Source organism: Acartia tonsa, chromosome 5 (genome assembly GCF_053477335.1).
Source record: "Acartia tonsa isolate MP-2025a chromosome 5, ASM5347733v1, whole genome shotgun sequence".
NCBI lineage: Eukaryota > Metazoa > Arthropoda > Copepoda > Calanoida > Acartiidae > Acartia > Acartia tonsa.
Window position 1 is genome coordinate 36597111 of NC_137264.1, and position 16284 is coordinate 36613394.

Sequence of the window (16284 nt, forward strand, 5' to 3'; positions counted from 1 at the left end):
ATCTTTATCTATATATGAATTCATGTTGATGCAAAAAATTGTAAACTAGTTGTAACATTTTAAAAATACAATTGTTTGGACTGCATAGATTTTTTTGCAATAATTATAATTCTAAAGTTAAGTGACCCTTTAGTGTGCATGAAATTTTGGACTTTTTTCATAGTGTCAAACTTTTATAAAAAAAAACAAAAGTGACTCTTCCAATTTACTGGCATGATGAAAGAATCCATCTACATTTTTTGCAATTGTATTATTTGGATACTATGAAACATTTTGACGGAAGCAATGGCACACCCATAATCCTTTTTCTTCCTCAATTCTCCTCTCTAATCAAAATCAATTGTTCTCCTAATAGACATATGAGTTTTAGATTTTTTCCATTCTTTGGCAATAGGAGAAAAAGTCGTATGTAATCACCCCCTAAAAAGGTTTGATTAAAATACTAATATGCCTGCGTATGTCCTATAAGATCTTAAAAACCGCCTGACCGAAATGTCAATCTATCATGGAAAAAGATACATAAGTTCTAGGCAGTTTTTAGGCTATTTTACAAAAAAAAATCAAAATACTACTGTTTCTTTAAAAACAAGGAAGACAGCATCTATAAGCAGCAAATGAAAACAGCTACAAAGTAGTCAAGAAGAACCCCATGCAAATCTATATTATCTCCATTGTTTTATCCATTCGTGTAGAAAAAATACATTCATGTAGTGCAGATAGAAAAGTACGGATTGAGAAATAAGAAATTAATCATAGATTCTTATATTCTCTATTTATAATAGGCGAGGCTTTTCTATAATTAGGGTTGGTTCTGTCCGGAACGGTTAGCTCCTTTTTTTAACTTAAACATGTTAGAATTTTCCTATCGATTTCAACTTTGCATGATGATTCCTATAACAATTATTCTGTTCTGACACACTAATTTAGTCAATTTGTCCTACCATTCGAGAGTTTCGCTTCTTTAGATGTTGTCATCATAGTTGCAAATATGGCTCACCAAACACCTTGTTTAAGGATGCCTGTATGTTCTTTACAAAAAAATGGGTCTAACGCAGCTAGTATTAAATTTGGCAAGTAAAATGTTTATAATTCAATTGCATCGGTGGCTGATTAAAATACAGGCTCAGACAAAATAAGCAGCTTGTTGATTGGATGGCAACTGTAGTTACAAGTTTCTGCTGTTAGCCGCCACAACCAGTACTTTTCTGTATGAGACTGTTTTTTTGAACGAATAATTTCTATAATTGGAGTCGGTCTGTTTGTCCGGAACGGTTAGCTCTTTTCGTTAATGATTCCTACTACAATGTTATCAGTGAAGCATCTCAATAACCTCTATAATCAAGTTAATCAAAATGTATAAACCCAACAGTATCCTGTATTTATGCAGTTTTGCATGAAAACTTACAATTTTGTTTAGACGTTTACAATTAAATTCTGTTTTTACAGTTCTGACACTCTACAAGTGTTAATGTTCGTTTGTCCTACCGTTTCAGAGCTTCGCCTTTATGGATGTTGCCATCCTTGTTTTAGGAAAGCTATACTACCAAACTATATAAAGTACCTATATGTAATATTAGTGGAAGAAAAGTTAATCCTTTCTTACAAAAGAAAAGTAAAATATTACATAACCCAGATAGAAAGTTCAGGGATTAAGGGAAATCAACAATAATAATTTTTGGCTGAAACATTTTTTACTTTGTTCTAATGTTTTGCTTTTAATCAACTAATCCTTATAATAAAGTAACAGGATGTTTGTGTGTTTGTATGTTTGTACCGAAGGATCTCGCTAACCGCTGAACCGATCGGGTTCTCCTTAACAGGGTAGCTTCTCATAGGTCCCGGGAAGGTTTATAACTATTTTCTTGGGGGGTGGGACACCCCCAACCCTCCCAAAAAATGAAAAATCACCCCCCCCAAAAATTTATTTTTTATTTTTTTAACTAAAATTTAAAAAAAATTTCGCCCCCCCCAAAATTTTTTTTTACTTTTTCTTTTAAAATCTAAAATAAGAAATTGAATTATTAAATTCGACTCTCTCCTCCTCAAGTGCCCCTAGAGGCCTCTAGGGGCGTAGCCGCTAGTAAAACATATAGCATTTAAAGTAACTTTTTAATTCTGGAGGTGAATTTGTTAAGTGAGGGGATGGTTTAATATATTAAGATTTTTTAGTGGGGATATCACTCTTTAACTTTCAGATGTCATTGCTTTTTTAATTAGTATGACATTATGACTATAATTTTTAGTTGTTATTAAAATTTTCTTTTCCAGGTGCCCCATCCTTGTTGTTTATTTGAATTGATGTAAGAAAAGGTATGCTAATTTAGAAATGCAATTTTGTAAAACGTTATTGCTAAAGGTTGCAAAATAAGCTGCAAAATATTCAGAACTGGCTCAATTTTTGTGTTATAATTCTATGTAAATTAAAACAACAGAATATCTATAATCAGCTTTGTTATAACATTTAATTCCTTCATGATACCTAAATATTTCTACCTTTATACTTTAGTTTCTCTGAAACCTTGTAGCTTTTTCATTTTCTGGTAGAAGAGAAAATTTTAATTTACATATTGCAGCCAAACAACTAACTGGATGCATCCTTCTTTTTGCCAGAGGACAATCATTAACCCCCTTTGAAATGAAAAATTGTTCTTGAGTAAGATGTGTTTCATAAAAATTTTCACTGAACTTAAATGATAAGACAATATACGATAAATTTATATATATAACAAAAACAAATTCTCCCTTCTATACTAACTAACTAAAGATTTCCAAACATCCTATCGCATCTTTATATTCTTAAAAGGACTCTCCACAGAAAAATCAACTTTGGAAGCCCTTTGAAAATTTTGTCCGCCGCCTATTTGTACTGCCGCTGTAACAATATATACTACACTTTCCTCCACTCAATATATGTTTGCCGCTAAAGAACATTTGCTCCATTGCAACCGGCCGCTCTACGATTTATCCTCTTCCTTGACTGGACAATCCTGCCGCCTCCATTTTGTGTTCGCCTCCGCCAAATATAACCATCTTTTGCCGCAGTTGCCGCATTCATCGCCCTTCTCCGCCGCTACTCCGCTATACATTGCGTACGTCGCTATACACAACACCCCCAGCCTCCATTTAATTTCTGAACAAGGGAGAGGGGAGCATGTATTAAAAAGCGATGAACAGCGGAGTAGCGGCGGAGAAGGGCGATGAATGCGGCAACGGCGGCAAAAATAGAAGCTAAAAATCACTAAAGCAGCACAAATTAAATGGCGGGAGGATTCACTTAAAGGAGGTAAAAAATTTCAAAGGGCTTCGATCGCGATGCCACAAAAACAAAAAATGCCTAAAATTGAACAGAGAATAATAATTTCAGGTTAGATTTTCAAAAATCCAAAGTTGATTTTTCTGTGGAGAGTCCTTTTAAGGAGTCGTTTTTGTTGGTCCAATATTTTTGGAAGGATTTGACAACAACTTTTATTTCACATATTTACATTTAAATTTTTTATTCTTTAGGCTTTAGCTTTAAAAATTTGGAACTATAATTATTATTATATTATTAGAGCACAGGTTTTATGCTACAATTTGGGTTAATTTATAAGTCTGTAACTTTAAAAAGGAATGATGTACGTTTCCCATACCCATGGTGGGATGTAAAGAATTTAAATTATTAACTACTCAATTATGAAATTGTAAGTAGTAAAGTACATATACATTACAAACAAAGCTATCAAGAGAAGAAAAATGTATATATTCATTCCCAAAAATTTCTCAAATGACCCCTCCTCCCCCTCCATACCCATTTTATATTTTTAAATTTTAATATTTAATTTGAAAATACACATTTTTTAACTGGCGTTTTACGTATTATATTGTTGTTCATATGTATTAAGGGGTCGTGGGGGGCGGGGGGATCAATAGTGCAATATCAATTTATAGGATGAGTATAAGTTTATAGAATAAATTACATCAACATACATTCATTTCGATATGTGGTGTATTTATTGACTTATAGTTCCTGTACATGTAGTTCTGTTTTTTTTTGGTCGAGCGGCTAAGAAACATTAATCAAAATAATCTAAAATCTGACTATATTCAAAACAAAGGTTCAAAGGAAAAATTATTAATTTGAGAAGTTTCCGAGATCTTACAAAATTTACAGAACAAAAAAGGCCAAAGATACATCCAGTAACTTAAGTATGTAGAAACATTTCTAGTATCATAGGTAGTTTAATGTTTTATCTAATTTTACTAATCAAAGAGAAATATATCTATCTGCCTAATTATAGGCTAATTTTGAAATAACTGTATTATACATATACATCTGCATATTCTTCATCCTTATACTAAAGTAACAGGATGTTTATCTGTGTGTCTATGTATTTGTGTATCTGTGTGTCTGTGTGTTTGTACCGAAGGATCTCGCTAACCGCTGAACCGATCGGGTTCTCCTTTACAGAGTAGCTTCTCATAGGTCCCGGGAAGGTTTATAACTATTTTCATGGGGGGTGGGACACCCCCAACCCCCCAAAAAATGAAAAATCCCTCCCCCCCAAAATCTTTTTTTAAAATTTTTTTATCTAAAATTAAAAATGAGGAGGGGGGCCCCCAAATTTTTTTAAAACTTTTTCTTTTATAATCTAAAATAAGAAATTGGGTTATTAAATTCGACTATCTCCTCCTCAAGTGCCCCTAGAGGCCTCTAGGGGCGTAGCCGCTAGTAGATAATATAAAGAATGAATTAAATTGTTTGATGTTATTTTAACAGTAGACATAGACATTAAACTATTTAATCTCCTGTAAAAGCTGTCTACTTTTCTGCCAACAAGCAATTTCAAGTGTTTATGTTTGTTTTATGGCATTGAATAAAAGTGACCATGGCTGACCTATTATCAAGATAACGACATTATAATGTCAATTTAATTTCTGCCTTTCTCTCACTCTAACATGCGGCTGATCTTGTAGCCATAGGTATCAATTTAAACATATATATTATGGAATGAAAGAGCTAACGTTGTAATCATTTCAAGGATTGTGTAAAAACAAAGTAGCTGTCCGTTCCTTAAGATCTTGATATCTGCTTTTCGAGAAATATGCAAACTGTTTCTATGGTGGCTTTAAGCTATTTTCTCCTATTGACTCTCTGATTCCCCCCCCCCCTCACCAAAAATTGCGTTTTGGGAAGCAATTTTGCACCCCAACAAATTATAAGAAGTTGAGTATTACCTCCTACTAGTGGCGAAACCACTGGTATTTTATTAAAGTACGTTCAACACTAAGTTCTGAGTTCAAAAGTTTGCCGAAGATTTAAAGTTGAAAATCATTTGTTAATTAATGTAGTTCTGACTTCCACATGGCGTTTAACGTGAACCATTGGGAAATTTTATGTTTTTTTAATTTTAAAGCAGTTAAATGTGCTTAGATTTCAGCCATATCTCTATAACGACTGGTCTAGATTTTCAGAAATTGATCCTAGATTTTATGTTTTTAGAGGAAGTTAGTTTGGCTTTTCTTTGGAGATAATTTTCGGGTATAGTCCCTTTCGTAACAACTCCTCTTAAGGGGCGTTTTGTCGTATTTTCACAGTAGATTTTCTCCTATTTATAGCCACTGCTGTGGGCTCTACCCTGCGGGGCAATCACCTAACCTAGCCTAAAATAACCTATAAAAAGCTATTGTGAAAATACGACGAAACGAATTGGACTATAAATTCTCCCCAAAGAAAAGTCAAACTAACTTTTAATATTTTTAGTTTTTATAATTAAATCATAAAAATTATGCTTATAGACAGACGAACATACTCAAATCAAAGAGTACATAATTATGGATACTAATAACTTACCATTACCTATAGTTTGTGGGTAAAGTGAGAATGCCCTGTACACACCATCTCCATGGAATATTGCCTTCATGATGTAATGGTAAGGTCCATGCAGCCAGAAGGAGTCATTCCCAAACCGTTGGCGCAACACAGCATAACCCTCTGAAAATAAACATTAAAAAATATGACACATATGTATATGTATAGTGTAATATATCATGGAGGAAGGGGACATTTGACTGTAAATCATACTGGTACCAAAAGTTTTGTAAGCATGTTTTCTAATAGGTTGTATAAAAAACTTTGGGTACTTTTATTAAATCTTGGTCGTTTCAAACAAAAAAGTTCTAACATTTTTACCAATAGTTTTAATTTACTAGTAATTACTAATTATGTTTATTTATCATTTTCAAGTGCATTTACTTTAACATTGTTGTGCCTACATTTTCTTGCATTTCTATTCCTAATGCACCTAAGTATCTCACAGAGAACAGCCTAAAACCTGCTTAAGGCATAATTATTTACAGCAAGTCATAAGTCAGTCACATGGATAGACAAACAGGCAGACTGAGACAACATTATTTCCATTAATCTTTCATTTATATAATACATGTCTATGAAAATTGAAAATTATAAAGCCAAAACTTCTGATTTGATAAACTTTGTCATTATCTATAATACAAAGTAGAACGATGTCTGTCAGTCTGTCTGTTTCTTTGTCTGTTTGTTTGTAACTAAGGATCTCGCTAAACGCTGAACCGTACGGGTTCTCCTTAACAGTGTAACTTCTCATAGGTCCCTGGAAGGTTAATAACTATTTTTGGGGAGGGTACCACCACAATCCCAAGTAAAATCGCCCCTAGAAAAAAATTATTTCCACCCCCCAATTTTTTTTTACTTTTTCTTTTAAAATCTGAATTAAGAAATTGGGTTATCCATTTCAATTCCCCCCTCCTCAATTGCCCCTAGAGATCTCTAGGGGCGTAGCCGCTAGTAATTTATATAACAAAGCCAAAAGCAAGGACTTATTTTCAATAAGTTTTATCAGATAAGGTTTGGATGGAGATAATCTATACTAAAATAGTTGTTTTCCAACATCGAAGTTTTGAACAAGATTTATTCAGTTTCAATTATTTTCAAATAGTTAAATAGCCGTTTAACATTACTGGTTACGATAATGAAATTTATTTCATTCATAAATTGTTTTAACAATAGTATTTTATAACGGTCAAACAATTTTAAAATGTTAATACTGACATACTGACGTACATACCCTCATTAAAACACATGGGGAAGTTGTTCTGTTTTAACACAAAAAAGATTAAATATTTATATTATAACTAAAATTAATTGAAGTTTGCAGATTCCAGCACCAAGGCAGGCAGACAAAATTATTTAGCCACTTAAAACTAATGAATTCAGACCATTTAGCAAACGGAAAAGTCTAGGGTAATAAATTAGGATTTATTCTAGAGCAACGATTTTATTTATAGAGATAATAAGCCCAACTTTATGTTGCAAAACTACTATATAAATGTAACCAAACAATAAAACAGTTTTAAGGCATAGAATCGTCCTATCAAATTCGAAGTTTTCATGGAGATTTCTATATTTGATAGGCACATTCTATCTGATATGTTGATCTTTACTCTTTAGATGTCGTCATCCTTGTTTTTTTTTGAAAATGCTAAACTTTGTGTATTAGAAGGAAAAGTATTTCAATAATGGTTTTTACTGCCATTGCAATATGTTGAATATTTTTGCCATAAATTTTGATAAAATTAAAACATCACTTACGCATAAAAATCATTGTTAAAAATTTTAAAGCACGTCGGACAGCCAGACGGACGGAACGATCCAAAATGTAGAAAAGATTCGCTTTGGATAAATAACCCTTTTACTTCTATAAAATTTTGAGAAAATGCTAATTTGCAGGTGTCTCAATGAAAATTTAGCGGAATTGATTGCACTCACAATATATGCATTTGAAATACCTCGTATTTTTTGTTTTAAAAAAATAAGATTTATCAGGAAAACTAAAGCATAAAATTAAACCAAATTCATCTTTACCGAATATGGACACAACCCAATCTGTCCCGATTTTGTATCACTTTTGAAAAGTGCGATTCCTGTGACGTCATATAAAAAGGGAAGGGGGGAAGACAATCTCTTCTCTTTTCTCCCATCTCTTTTGAAGAGATTTTCTCCCCCCTTCTATTTTTTCTTTCCCGAAACGTATATGACGTAACTGGAATCGCACTTTTCAAAGTGATACAAAATCGGGACAGATTGGGTTGTGTCCCGAATATGCCATATGATTTGTATATTTCAGTTTGCCCTTTCTGATTTTAATAAATATGTTGTTGCTGCGCTATTTATGTATAAAGTTGTGCTTGTTATTTTTATACCTTTGATCATAAAGTCCTCTGAAACTCCCTCGCCCCTAGCAACTCTGTACGCGGCTATCTCCTTGATTCCCTCCTTGAACAAAGTCCTGCAAATGTTTTGGTTGGACACACAATTAATTTTTGAAGGTATTTATTTTTTAAGCAGATTTTATGCAAAAATGAAATAGATAAAATGAAAACACTAGGCATATTATGCATATTATGCATAGTATTTTTATATTTATATATTTTTATATCTATCTTATTTCTGGTATCAAACCTACTTCTTAATTTACTTTGTCTGTCTGTCCGTCCAACATTCGTCAGTAACGCTACGGGGGAAATAATGGTTTTCTCGGATGATACTTAAGGTAGAAAGCTGAAATTTTTGGTGAAGATTCCCTGTACCAATGAGCATCCAGTTTATATTTATTTAGCCCGTCGGTATATCGGTAATGCCTCAAAAGACATAAATACTTATTTTTGATGGTTTTATGATTTTACCCCAAATATTCTCTGTCTTTTTTTTTATAACTGAACACCTGCTCTATAATTCACTTCTATTTTATTTGCTCTGCTACCTAATGATACTTATCTATCTATCTTCTTATCTAATTATCAATTTGTCTGTCTTTCTGTTTGTTTGTATCCATCCCTAATACAAACACATAAATTGTTGGTTAATCATTTTATTCATCTGTCGAAGTCTATTCACAATATTAAGATAGTTTATATAACAATCCATCTGTTATCTTTGTATCTTTTTGTTTGTGCGTTCAGTTAAGCTCTAGTCTTGCATAAATGTTTATCCATCATCCATTGCATTTAAATTTCATAGGTATATCTGTCCATCAATTTTGATGTCTATCTAAATGTTTGTATGTCCATTCCTAATCCAGACACAAAGGTTTGTAGCCACAATATGCATGAGTCCAAACCGAGCCAAACACTTGAATTGGTGAATATTCAACTGAAAATAAAAATGACATATATTATTTGGATATTTTATAACTGAATTAAGTGCCCTAGAAAAATGGGGATAGATGTCACAGCTTTTAGCCCACCTATTCAATTGACGTCATAGTTGAGGGAAAGAGAAAGGGAAGGGGTTACAGAAACCCCCTAGGAAAGAGATGGGGTATAGAGTATTTCCTGACTTCAATAGAATAGGAAGGAAAGCAGTGACATCTATCCCCATTTTGCTAGGGCACTATAGACAGCTACTGGTCAATGATTTCCATTTAGACATATTTAAAATTTTTCAAGAGCAAAGAAAAACAGTGTATTTTGGTTTAAATGATGTTTCTATTTATTTATTCTAAATATTTCAAAGAACCAATACCCCACATTACAAGATCTTTGTATTGAAATGATGTTCATGATTTTGGAAGACGAAACATTTTCCTGACTCTATAATAACATAACAGTAATATGCAAAGATGATCTTTTATATATCTAGCTATGTTAATGGCAAAGGTTCGATCTATCACCCCTCTGACTAGCGGACACTTACCCTTGCATTCATGAAGACAAAGTACATCTGAGAGAAGGTAAATATAATTTGCAGAACCGGATTCACACCACGTACAGCCTGTAACAATAAATATACAAACGACTGATTAACAAGATTTGTATTTAAGAAACTGAGCATTATAAAAGTCCAGTGGCATTTGAAAAGGGCGTGTCAACAACTGTATATTAGAAAGACCTGTCCTTTTCTTCAGCCCCTCAATGATTCATATCCCCCTGGTGAATCTCTGTGCACTCTACTGTTTTTAAAGCATAAGTTTAAAAATTTCTCTCAGAAAATTAACTTTTTTGTATCTTTTTACTGTATATCCAATTCTAGAAATTACATATTTTAATATTGAAAAATAAGTCTTATTCATATTTTCTTCAAATTATAAAAGTAAAGTTTTTAAGAATGAAGCATAAATTTAAAATGTTGAAATAAAACCATTTTGAAATAAGTTTGAACAGAGATTTTTATATCTGTTCCAGGTAGGAGCTGAATATTAATTATTCAACCTACTTCTTCACATAGAAACCAGAGACCGATTCTAAGGAAAAAAAATTTTCTTCAAATCGTCCAAAAGATTTTAAAAAATAGGTAAACCCTAAACTATTGTTGAAAAAATTTGCCAAATAGAAATTTTAGGAAGATTGAAAATTTAAAAAAAAATTATTTGTTAAAAAATCTTCAAATTACTCATAAAACTCATGTTCTAATTATAGGGTTAACATTTTTATCGACCTAATAACCTAAAAACACATCCAGTTTTTGTAAAAATACAGTGAGTGTACATTTGCTAGTCGAAGAAATGACAGAACCCCCTAATTTTACGCTTCTTACGTAAGCAGCCTATTATTATGATTTGTAATTTGGTTTGTATAATATAGAAATTCTGTGGAAATCTGTTGAAACTTTTCAGATGTTTTTGAAGTTTTTTCATAATAGTAAAACTATATCGGACATGTGAATTCAAGACATACCAGTCATACAGAGTATATTCGCTAAGCAGCGTATAGTGCCCATAAAAAATGACGCTATACAATCCAAATAACCAACAATAGGCCAGTAAGTATATATCAAACTATGGATCTCCGCTGCTAAATCTAATTAATGCATAATGCTCATACCTGATAACAAGGTGAATTCCAGGGTATCTCAAACCAAGATCCAAATTCAAGTCCGACATAGACCATTGTACCGAGGCCAAAACCTAAAATAACAAATGGATTATAGCTTTAAAAGCTAATCTAAGCAAATCAGACCGACAAACATTGACAAATCTAAAGTAATAAAACATTCATAATTAATTTAATAAAAAGTTCAATGAAAGTAATCCCTTCCAAAATTACTTGAATTCTATGGTCGTATATAATTTTAAGATTTGATTACAAATATACTAGCTTACAATTCTCCTTGGAATCATTACTTCAAGAATAAGAAAAACATGATATTTAAAAAGCTACAAAAATCTGCTTATTTAAATTGTACATACAGACTTTTAGAAATGATTATTGAGCTACTTCGCTACTTCCAGATATAATTGTCAATTTTTGATAATAACTACAAAACAAAGTAGAAAATGTCTGTCTGTCAAAAACTAACCCTTGCTAACTTCTGGACCGATTAGGTTCTACTTTTCAGGAAATAACCCTATAGTTTTATGCTATTTTCCGATTGAACCTCTGTCAATTATAGTGACCATATTTTGAACGATGAAATATTTCAAGTATTAAATTCTATTTATTTTATTTACAATTGAAATTATAGAAGTATGTGTGGTATTCATTAACATTAATTTAAGGTTTCATTTAATTCAATTTATATAAGTTTATTAACTAAATCAATTATTTTGGAATATATATATTTTTATCATAGGGCTGGTTTATAAACATTTGTTTTCAAATAAGAAAATAAAAATGGCGAGATTATTCTATGTAGGTTTTTTACATTGAAAATATTTTTTTTTAGTAGCTAAGCTTCTATATAATTCACTTTAGCTGTCCTCCCGCCCGTCAGTCTTATTGTCATAATACTATTGGGGATTTTCTTGGATGCTATTCAAGGTAAACGACATTTTCGAATGTTGTCATCCTTGTTTTATTTTAAAGAACATTACATGAATGGAACCTGATTATTGTCTATGTAATCTAAAGCATGTAAATGCAATAAAAGTTATGTAAGAGTGTTGTGTACAAGTCTGGAATAAAGGGATGGGACATTAAATTGTAAAATTATATTCTAGTAAATCAATATTTCTGAAGAGGTTCTACACAAGCATAGCTTTTTCCATATATTATTACTTGTTTGTATTTTACAATGTTTTATACATTATCTTCATAGGATATATTTACATATTGCTTAAACTTTTTTTTTTATGTATTTTAGAATTTTCAGATTGGAAGGGAAAATTTGACTGTAAATTAAACTAGTATCCAGATTAATAACACGAACTCTCATTCGTTTTCTTTGGGGACTTTTACTTTTAATTGTCCAATCTTTTCCACTTACATGTTAAGAACAGACTTGGTCTTTATGGTAATTTCAAGTGTTCACCAATATATACTCCATTTTCTTATCATATATCAATTTATCTAAGAATTTCATTGGTTTAAATTGTATTACTCCCTTTTCTGCGATTCCTTAAAGAGATTAAGTTATAAAGGTCTATATTCAATTCATTTATAGGATTGTCCTTAAAAATTGAAGCAACATAATAGCAATGAAAATAATCTACCATAATAAGTAAAACGTGAGACTTCTCCTACAATTTTTTTCTTCATATTATATAGGAGTTTAAGAAAATTTCTTTAAAAATCACCCCTCTCTTTCTTACTTTTAGTAAAGCCCCTTAGAGTCACTAATATTCTTATAAATAAAGTAACAGATTATATGCGTATGACTACAAACTTCTGGAACTACTTTTCTAAGGCCAAAATGCTTTTTCATAGCTATGTTTTATTTATGAATATACTGAGAGTTACTTCCTTATTTTATATTCTAATATAGTCAACATATAATACTATTGTGTGTATGTGTATGTTAAAAGAATAGTAGATAAACCTCTCTGTTATAAGTTCTGGAGGTCAGTCTATTTATATAAATACAGTTATGCAACAACTTCCACTAAATGTATTATCAAAATCGCAAATTTTAATGCAGCTCAAGCGCTTAATTCTTATCATAAAACACTACCTCTAATTTATTTGATATTTTGGATTTGGTGAATTTGAAATCAATTTTAGAAATTATGGTATTTAATAAATATATCCACTTATTTAGAAGTTTAATATGTATAGAGAGAAATATTTAATTTAATTATCCCTTATTTGTTTGTTTGTAAAACATTAAATTTTTTTACCAAAAGTGTATTCACAAACTACGTATTTATAGAATAAAAAAATTATTGCAGATACTCTTCTTGACCGACATTTGTTTTGATTTCGTAATAATAAATTTATCTTTCATTGAACTGTCCCTGTACAAAATACGCGCATTTGTACATCTCTACTATGAAGGTGTGAGGATCTAATTATGTATTTGAATCCGTTAGCTCACTAAAAAACCTAATTTTGAGTATGTCAAGCATTAGAATAGTTATTTCTCGCATTGTATTATAGACAGATTTCCGCGGATATAGAAGGCACCGGCTAAAAAAACTGGTTTTAATCTTATGATTGTACATTTTTATATTCATAGAAAGCTGGATATAATACGATGCTAAACATAGTTTTTTTGTATGGATGAGAACCGGTTCCTATCCACCGGATTCGAATGAATACGAGAATAGTTATTTCTCGTATCGTATTATAAACGGCTTTCCGCGGATATAGAATGTACAATTATAAGATTAAAACTAGTTTTTTTAGCCCCGAGGTGCCGGAGGCACCGGCTAAAAAAACTGGTTTTAATCTAATGATTGTACATTTCTATATTCGTAGAAAACTGGATATAATACGATGCTAGACATAGTTTTTTCGTATAGATGAGAACCGGTTCCTATCCACCGGATTCGAATGAATACGAGAAAAGAAATTATATCTTTCTTTATTTTTATTTTTAAACAAAATATATGCATATATTTGCGTTGTTGGAGTTACTTAACCGTCAATTACGTTGTGTTGCCCCAGAGGTTATGGGCGAAGCCTCTAGTAATAATATTGTAACAGTCTGGTCCACAATGATAAAGCTGACCAAATCTTTTCAGTAATATTATGTAAACCAATATTCCTTTTTTCTTTAAAGCTCAGCTACTTTATAATCTATGTATGTCTGTACGTTTGTTTGGTCTTCCGATCTTCAAAGTATTTTAAGAAATCCCCAATGGTTATTCATAGTTTTGTATTATGAACATGATTATTACGCAAATAATTGTCTTAGAACATTCTTCTTATAATATATAACAATTTACGGGTATATTTTATTTACTTTTATTCTTTTATCTAATTTTTGTTGCTCTGATATATAATGGTCCTTGTTTATTTTCTTGTACGTGAATATTACAAGCCTATTTTTTTGGTCATGTTGACATAAAACATATCTTTTTAGGAGCTTAACTACTATTCATAATATGAGTATACACCTGGAAAAAATTATTTCCTAGGCTTCTCCCAAAAATTTGTTGCAAGCTTTAAAAATGCAAATCCTTCCCCACCCCCTTTTTTTTAGAGTGCCCCTTGCGACCTCTAGGGGCGTAGCCGCTAGTAAAGTAAATACTTAAAATCGGATTATTATGTATGTATTATTAATTGTGTGTGTTCGTTGGCCTGTAGCTGAGAGAAGAATTAATCTCAAGAATCGAGCCTAGAATATAGCTTAAACTGCTATAACTTAAGAAATTAAATTAAGATAGTAAGGGGAGTATGTAAACCATCAACGTTATGATTAGAAAGGTCCACATTACAAATACAAAACAAAAAGAGTCAGCATTGTAAATAATCGACTGAATGGGATTAATAAAAGTGGTAATTACTGACACATTATTAACATGGCGCAATTAGAATGACATTCAAACATTTAACGAAAGCAGCACAAAAACTGTATTGTTATGCAAATTTAAACCATGATATAATAAGGCACTAAATTGTATAATATGATAATTTAAGTGCAATTTAACTGCAAGAAATTGTTTAATTTATGCTAAATGGTGTTTTTACTAGGTATTTGTTTATTTAAAATTATAATAAATACTAGCAAAATTAACAAGATCTGTTTGTGTCCTGGTATGTCTGTAGCTCAAGATCTCACAAACCGCTTAACCGATATGGTTCTCCTTAACAGAGAAGCTTCTTGCAGGTACTATTATGGTAAAAACTATTCTGGTGAATGGCACATCTATCCGCCAAAGGGAAATCACCCCTGGAAAAAATAATCCCTCAAAAAAATTAAAAAGAAAATCTTTCTATATAAAACTAAACTTTTAAGTAGAGAATCGACTTGACCCCCGCCTTTCTTTCTTCAAGTGCTCCTAAAGGGGCGTAGCTGCTAGTCACTTTATTATTGAAGTGAATATTTAAAATACACAGTAAACCAATTTTCATTTGTGTGCTGTTATTATATCAACATAATACTGTGGTTATTATGTTATTAGAAAGCAAGTGCATGGTAGTAATATGTTTCTGATAGTAATTTGAATAAAATTAATTTCTAATGTTGCTTAATTTTGATACATAAACGATAAGTTTATGTTCTTTTTTTTCTAATTAGCTGTTCTGTAAGAACTACTTTAATGTCTTTTGGCTAATGTTTCCATTCAAATATAAAAGTCTAATATTATACTTTTTGTCTAGCTATTTTCATACTAGTTTATGTTTGCAAAAATTAAATTCTTTTGAGAATCACATTTTACAATATCCATTAACATATCAGTGGAAGTCTTACCTTCGCCCCTTCTCTTTCCCATAAAGTTTGATTAATACTCAGCAAAAACATGAAAACCTAAATTGTTATTTTTTTCTTTTGCCCCATATATCTCTTTTTATAATGTTTTACAACTTTTCTTTGCATACATAAAAATCTTACTATGTAATCTATAATACAAAGTAGAACGATGTCTGTCTGTTTGTCTGTGTGACTGTTTGTCTGTTTGTTTGTAGCGAAGGATCTCGCTAACCGCTCAACCCATCGGGTTCTCCTTTACAAGGTTGCTTCTCATAGGTCCCGGGAAGGCTTATAACTATTTTCTTGGGGGGTGGGACACCCCCAACCCCTCAAAAATTAAAAATACCCCCCCCCCAAAAAAAAAAAATCTTTTTAAACTAAAATTAAAATAGTGGGGTCGACTACCCCCCCCCCCTCAATAAAAAAATTTCCCCCCCCCAAAGAAAGTTTTTTTTTATATATTTATTTTTTAAAATCTAATTTACAAAAAATTGGTTTGATCAAACCTCTTGGGGCAAAGCCCCTAGAGGCTAGGGGCGAAGCCGCTATTTCTATTTATAAAATAGTAACTTTTTTTTGTCTAAAGCGAAGGATCTCAGTAACCTCTGAACCGGTATAAACATCCTTTACAGTGAAGCTTCCCATAGGTCACAGGATGGTTTTAGGCTATTTTTAATAAGTCTAGGTAGGGGTTTGAC

The 16284-nt window shown here is 31.6% G+C and overlaps 1 protein-coding gene across 1 annotated transcript in view; it reads right to left on the minus strand.

Moving 5' to 3' along the window:
• LOC145319415 (proton channel OtopLc-like) overlaps positions 1-16284 on the minus strand; it is a 64366-nt gene that overhangs the window by 18922 nt on the left and 29160 nt on the right. Inside the window, exons 11-15 of the mRNA XM_080161539.1 lie at positions 10837-10919; positions 9710-9787; positions 9085-9166; positions 8218-8301; positions 5831-5971 (exon numbers count right to left, since the gene is read on the minus strand). Coding sequence (XP_080017665.1) covers positions 5831-5971; positions 8218-8301; positions 9085-9166; positions 9710-9787; positions 10837-10919 — 468 coding nt within the window. The remainder of the gene's footprint in view (positions 1-5830; positions 5972-8217; positions 8302-9084; positions 9167-9709; positions 9788-10836; positions 10920-16284) is intronic.